Genomic DNA, 6,339 nt, shown 5'->3' on the forward strand with positions numbered 1-6,339 from the left:
CGAATGACACTTTATTCAGTCATTTTCTTTACAACTGAAACTCTGGGAATTCAAAATTAACATCCTTGCCCGTGAGCTTCTTATACACACCAGAAAAAGTTTCCACCTTGTGCTCCACGTTGTTCTGCTGTGCTTTGTCTAAATGAACCTTTATGAGCCTGCTGCCATCCAGTTTCACTCGGATCCTCTTGCCCACAATCTCACTCAGAAAGACCAAGTCCTCAAGGATGGCGTCGTGCACTGCGGTGAGTGTGCGGCTTCTGGGGCGCTTCTGCTTATTTTTCGTACGGCTTTTCCGAGTTGGCTTGGGCAGAATCCTCCTCTGAGCTGGGCCTCTTTCCAAGCCGGCACTCTGTAAGGGCGAGCCATGTTCAGCTCGAGCGCCAAGATAGTCAAACCCAATGGCGAGAAGCCGGACGAGTTCGAGTCCGGCATCTCTCAGGCGCTGCTCGAACTGGAGATGAACTCGGATCTCAAGGCGCAGCTGCGGGAGCTCAACATTACTGCGGCCAAGGAAATTGAAGTTGGTGGTGGCCAGAAAGCCATCATAATTTTTGTACCAGTTCCTCAGCTGAAATCCTTCCAAAAAATCCAAGTCCAGCTGGTTAGTGAATTGGAGAAAAAGTTCAGCAGAAAATACTTGTGAGTACTTTAAACACGTAATTTGACAACTCATTGGTTAGACTAACCTCAATCAAAGGTATAGTCAGGGAGTGCCAGTAATAACATGCTATTAAAAGTTTTTCCTATGATGCACGAACAAGGGTGTGCCTCTGGGAAAGTATGACTTGAATAATTTTAAAGATCTTGAAATACTTTCATCTACTGTCACGTTTGTTGCTGTGGATTTGCACATTTGTATTGCAAATCAGTGCATAGTTCTTTTAGAATTCAGAGTAATCAAACATGTCCATAATTGTACTAATGATAAAGAGTGACAGTTTTGTCAGGCAGTGCTGGTGCATGCTTTTAATCCCAAAACTTGGGAGGCAGAAGCAGGTAGATCTCTGTGAGTTTGAGGCCAGCTTGATCTCCAGTGTGAGTTCCAAGACAGACTCCAAAAAAAAAAAAAAAAAAAAAGCCACACATAAAAACCCTGTCTCAAAGCCTCCTCCCCACAAAAGAATGACTATTTTGTAGTATACACTTAAAGAAACTTTCTGTTAATAAACAACACTACCATCCTCCAAGTAGGGTCACATTTATAAAACTGCCTTATAACTAATATATATATTTGGTTTTTCGAGACAAGGTTTCTCTGTAGCTTTGGACCTTATATTTTATTACATTTGTTTAATATGTATGTGTGTTTGTCTGTGTATCTGTGTATGTGTGGGAATGATCATGCCAGATTGTACATGTAGAGGTCAAATGATAACTTAAGTGAATCAGGTCTCTCCTTTCATCCTGTGTGTCACTGGGCTTCACAACAAGTACCTGTTCCTCTGAGCCATCCTGTTGAAATATAACTTGTTTTTTGTTGTTGTAGTTATTGTTTTTTTTTCCCCACAGGTCTACAATTATTTACTTTTTCACAAATGTTCCATACACTTTTTAAAAGATATAAAAAACATTTTGGCATTTAAATAAACATCTTAAAATGGAAGTTGGATTATAAAGCAGCATGAAATGGTTTTCACTTGTAAAAAGAATTAGGAACCCCCAGAATCCACAAACACTGTGGTGATATGAGGCTCAAGGCACCAATGGGAGTCAAGGGAGCTAGGTTCCCGCTGTCATCTTGCACACGGTGATCTTCAACTGGTCTCCTGATATCTGCGATCAGAGGCACCACCGTGGACAGCAGAGGGTGAGGTTGATCATCCTGATTGGCTTGTCCAGCTGTCCCGTGGTGAAGCCATAAAATTAGAGTAACATATTTCAGGCTGTTTAATGTGTATGTGTGTGCACATACACACGGGAATCACATGCCTGCAGGTGCTCTCAGAAGTCACCGTAACTACTGAGGCGAGGCATCTCTTCGGCTCCAACGGAGAGGGATTTTAGAGCCTATATTTAATGGATAGATTTAAATTTTCTACTTTTATTTTAATCTGATTTGTGCGTGTGTATTCCACTGCCTATGTCTGGACACATATATATGTTTTCTTATTTAGCCACTTCTGTGTTGTTATTGAAACTCCTGAAGGACGTACTTATCATTTCTTGCCTTTATTTTTTTCAGCTTCCTTTTTCAGTTTCTCCAAGACCTCTTCTGGAGTCGTAGAGGCCAAGAGCTTCACCACCTTTTCCCGAGATTTACCACCCTTATCCAGAACCACGTCACTCTTCCTGAGCTCCAAGACTTTGGACAGATACCGACAGAGTTCCGCATTCGCTTCTCCCTCGGATGGAGGGGCTGCGATCGCCACGCCAACAGCCTCGGTGGTCAGATCTGTCACAGCATTTTGTTTAGAGCCGGGTTTGGCATGGATGGCGATGGTGACACAGCCTTTAGGATCGATTGCCACAGGCCCTGCGGGAGGAAGTGGTGTCTCTGGTTCCTTGGTTTGGTTTTTACCCTTGCTCGTCGTGCCGGCTTTCTTAGGCATCGTGGAACCAGACAGGAGTCTAGCGGGAGCCGAAACGCCGCGACCCACCGCCAGCTGCAGCATCCCAAGCTCGCCGGAGCCGCGCAGAGCCTCCTAGTTATTGTTTTTTAGTCAAAATGTCAGGTATATTTTTCTGTGTTAATGAATTTGCTTCAACAATATTCTTTGAGTTAGCCACATGTTATGTAACTGGTTATACTCTAGATTCAGCTATTTTTTAGATATTTACATTTTTCTTGGCTTATTTTTGTCATTATTACAGAGCCAGGAGATTTAGTCCAGTGTGCAAATTTTGTGCACTAATAGAACTAGAGAAAAATTGGTAGAAGTAGAATTTTGTCTATAAAGATACAGATGTCTTCCCTTCTCCCTTCCCTCTCCTGCTCTCCCATTTTCCCCAACCTCACCCCCACCCCTGCCCCACCCCCATAATCACAACTTTGGCCCTGTAATCTTGTTTGCTTCCAATTTCCAGGAGGATCTGTAAATGTTTTTCTTTGGGTTCACCTTGTTATTTGGCTTCTCTGGGCTTGTGAACCTTAAGGCTTAATGACCTTGGTTTATGGCTAGAGTTCACAAATGAGTGAGTACATACCATATTCATATTTTTGGGTATGTGTTATCTCACTCAGGACAGTGTTTTCTATTTCCATCCATTTGCATGCAGAATTCAAGATGTCATTGTTTTTTACCACTGAGTAGTACTCTAATGCATATATATTCCACACTTTCTTTATTCATTCTTCCACTGAGGGGCATCTAGGTTGTTTCCAGGTTCTGGCTATTACAAATAATGCTGCTATGAACATAGTTGATGAAATGCTTTTGCAGTATGATTGGGCATCTCTTGGGTATATTCCCAAGAGTGGTATTGCTGGATCCTGAGGTAGTTTGATTCCGAATTTCCTGAGAAACCACCACACTGATTTCCAAAGTTGTTGCACAAGTTTGCATTCCCACCAACAATGGATGAGTGTTCCCCTTACTCCACATCCTCTCCAGCAAAAGCTATCATTGGTGTTTTTGATTTTAGCCATTCTGACAGGTGTAACATGGTATCTCAAAGTTGTTTTGATTTGCATTTCCCTGATCGATAAGGAGGATGAGTGTGACCTTAAGTGTCTTTTGGCCATTTGAACTTCTTCTGTTGAGAATTCTCTGTTCAGTTCAGTGCCCCATTTTTAATTGGGTTAATTAGAATTTTAAATTCTAGTTTCTTGAGTTCTTTATATATTTTGGAGATCATACCTTTGTCTGATGCGGGGTTGGTGAGGATCTTCTCCCATTCAGTAGGATGCCTTTTCATCTTAATGACAGTGTCCTTTGCTTTACAGAAGCTTCTCAGTTTTGGGAGGTCCCATTTATTCAATGTTGCCCTTATTGACTGGTAACAGCTTGGGGGAGTGGGAGGCTGGATATGGAGGAAGGACGGATATAGGAGCAGGTAAGAAGATACATATATTAAGGGATCCATTTTAGGGTTGGCAAGAGACTTGGCTCTAGAGGGGATCCCAGGTGTCCATGGGGATGTCCCCAGCTAGGTCCTTGGACAGCAGAGGAGAGGGTATCTGAATGGTCCTTGCCCCACTATATCACGCCGATGATTATCTCGAATATCACTATAGAATCTTCCTCAGGTGACTGAAGGAGATAGAGACAGAGACAGAGACCCTCATCAGAGGAATGGACTGAGCTCCCAAGGTCCAGTTGAAAGGCAGAAGGAGGGAGAAGATGAGCAAGGAAGTCAGGACAGCGAGGGGTTGGTCCACCAACTGAGGCAGTGTGCCTGTTCTAATGGGAGCTCACCAGATCCAGCTAGACCGGGTCTGAATGAGCATGTAATCAAACTGAACTCTCTGATTGTGGCTGACAATGGGGGCTAACTGAGAAGCCATTGATAAAGGCACTGGAACTTGTTTTTAAGGGATGTTCTGGCTTTTGGGACCCTAGTCGATATGGATGCACAGCTCCCTAGGCCTAGATGTAGGAGGGAGGGTCTTAGACTTCCCACAGGGCAGGATTCCCTGCCCCCTCTCAAGCAGGGTGGGAGAGGGAGGAGGGGGAGTGGGGGAGCCGGAGGGGATTGGGAGGAGGGAAGGAAGTGTAAATAATTGAATGGAAAAAATTTTTAAATAAAAAAAGATACAGATGTCTTTTAATATTTTCCTTGAGTTGATTATAACAATAGTGAGATCACACAAATTTGACAGTAATATTTTTGTTTGTTTGCTTTTGTTTCGGTTTTTCAAGATGGAGTATCTCTATATGTTCTTTGCTGTCCTCGAACTCAGTTTGTAGACCAAGCTGACTCACAGAGATATGCATGCCTCTGCCTCCCGAGTGCTGGGAATAGCAATATATACCACCACGCCTGGTAAGATTATATAAAATTTTAAGGGATAGAAAACAGCTATATTCTCCTTAGGTTCTAAAACCCAGGAAGCAGTCTACCTCCCTCGAGGATCCCCCTTCCTCATATCTTCATCCCAACTACCATGTGTTAGTTAGTTTGTTTGTTTGTTTGTTTATTTATTTATTTATTTATATATTTTATGATTCTGAACTACTGAGCCCAATTAGTGCTGCCCATATAAGCATTGGTGAGTGACCACCCACTGGAATATGATCAAACTACTAGAGACCACAAACCTAAAGAAAACTGATTCTTCTTCACTCAGCAGCCATCAACTGTCCATGACTCCTCAGCTGGAGGTAGGAACTCATGTGCTTCTTCCCCAATCCATCCTGGAACGTTGACTGACTTGATCTTGTACAGGTCTTGTGCAAGCAACCATAGCAGCTCAAAATTCATTAACATAACAGTCCCATCATGTCCGAAAGACACTTTATTTCCTGATTTCTGGCTTTTCCATCTCCTCTCCCACTTCCACAATGACCCATGAAACATTGCGGGGTCTGAGAGGAGGTGAGGAAAGTACCTACACATATTTTGTTCTCTGAACTTTAACCAGTTGCAAATTTCTGTGTTATCCACAAAGATGCTTCCCTGATGATTACTAACAGCTATACTAATCTATGGGTAAAGAGGTACATTTTTAGACAACAGTTTGATACTAGGACATTTCTCTATATCAGTTTAAGAAAATAAGTTCTAGCCAGGTGGTGGTGGCACATACTAAAATGTCCTGTGGAAATGAGGAGAGAACATGAGACACGAACAAATCCACGTGTATAAGTTTATTAAGAAGATTTGTGCGGACGAGCTCGGTGAAACGTTGTGGAGAGGAGAGGAAGAAGAGAGTGCGGGAATGGCACATTTAGCTTTCAAAGGTTCCCCAGCATATGCACATGAGGGGGAAAGACGTGCTCACATCAGATGCTGATGATGGGCAACGCTACGCCCTGCACCTGCGTATGGGGGTTTCTAAGTCAGATGCTGGTGACACAGATGGCAGGCGACTCACGTATATGCACCTGGGATACATGGGCCGGCCTCAGAACCCAGAAGTGCATCCTTATGGGTGGCTAAAGGAATTACGCACACCTTTAATTCCAGCACTTGGGAGGTTGAAGTAGGCAGATCTTTGTGAGTTCGAGGCCAGCCTAGTCTATAAGAGCTAGTTCCACGGCAACTAGGACTGATACACAGAAAAACCCTCTCTCTAAAAAAAAAAAAAAAAAAAAAAGATAGGTTCTAAAATATACAATTCATTCTTAATATAAAATTAAATCACTTACTGAATTACTTAATGTGCTTCTATAATCTACGATTAATAAGCTCTTATTTCTTTGGTCTATATTCTGAATAATCTATATATTGTAATAT

The 6,339-nt window shown here is 42.6% G+C and overlaps 1 protein-coding gene across 1 annotated transcript; it reads right to left on the bottom strand.

The window, feature by feature from the left end:
• Window positions 1-2,103: 2,103 nt before the first annotated feature.
• LOC126491303 (UPF0235 protein C15orf40 homolog) lies at window positions 2,104-2,643 on the bottom strand. Its single transcript, XM_050126873.1, has one exon. It carries the CDS (start codon window positions 2,613-2,615, stop codon window positions 2,160-2,162), a length of 456 nt encoding a protein of 151 aa, XP_049982830.1. The 5' UTR covers window positions 2,616-2,643; the 3' UTR covers window positions 2,104-2,159.
• Between the last annotated feature and the right edge of the window lie 3,696 nt (window positions 2,644-6,339).

Source organism: Alexandromys fortis, unplaced genomic scaffold (assembly GCF_014885135.2).
Source record: "Alexandromys fortis isolate MF-2015 unplaced genomic scaffold, M_Fortis_MF-2015_v1.1 scaffold_180, whole genome shotgun sequence".
NCBI lineage: Eukaryota > Metazoa > Chordata > Mammalia > Rodentia > Cricetidae > Alexandromys > Alexandromys fortis.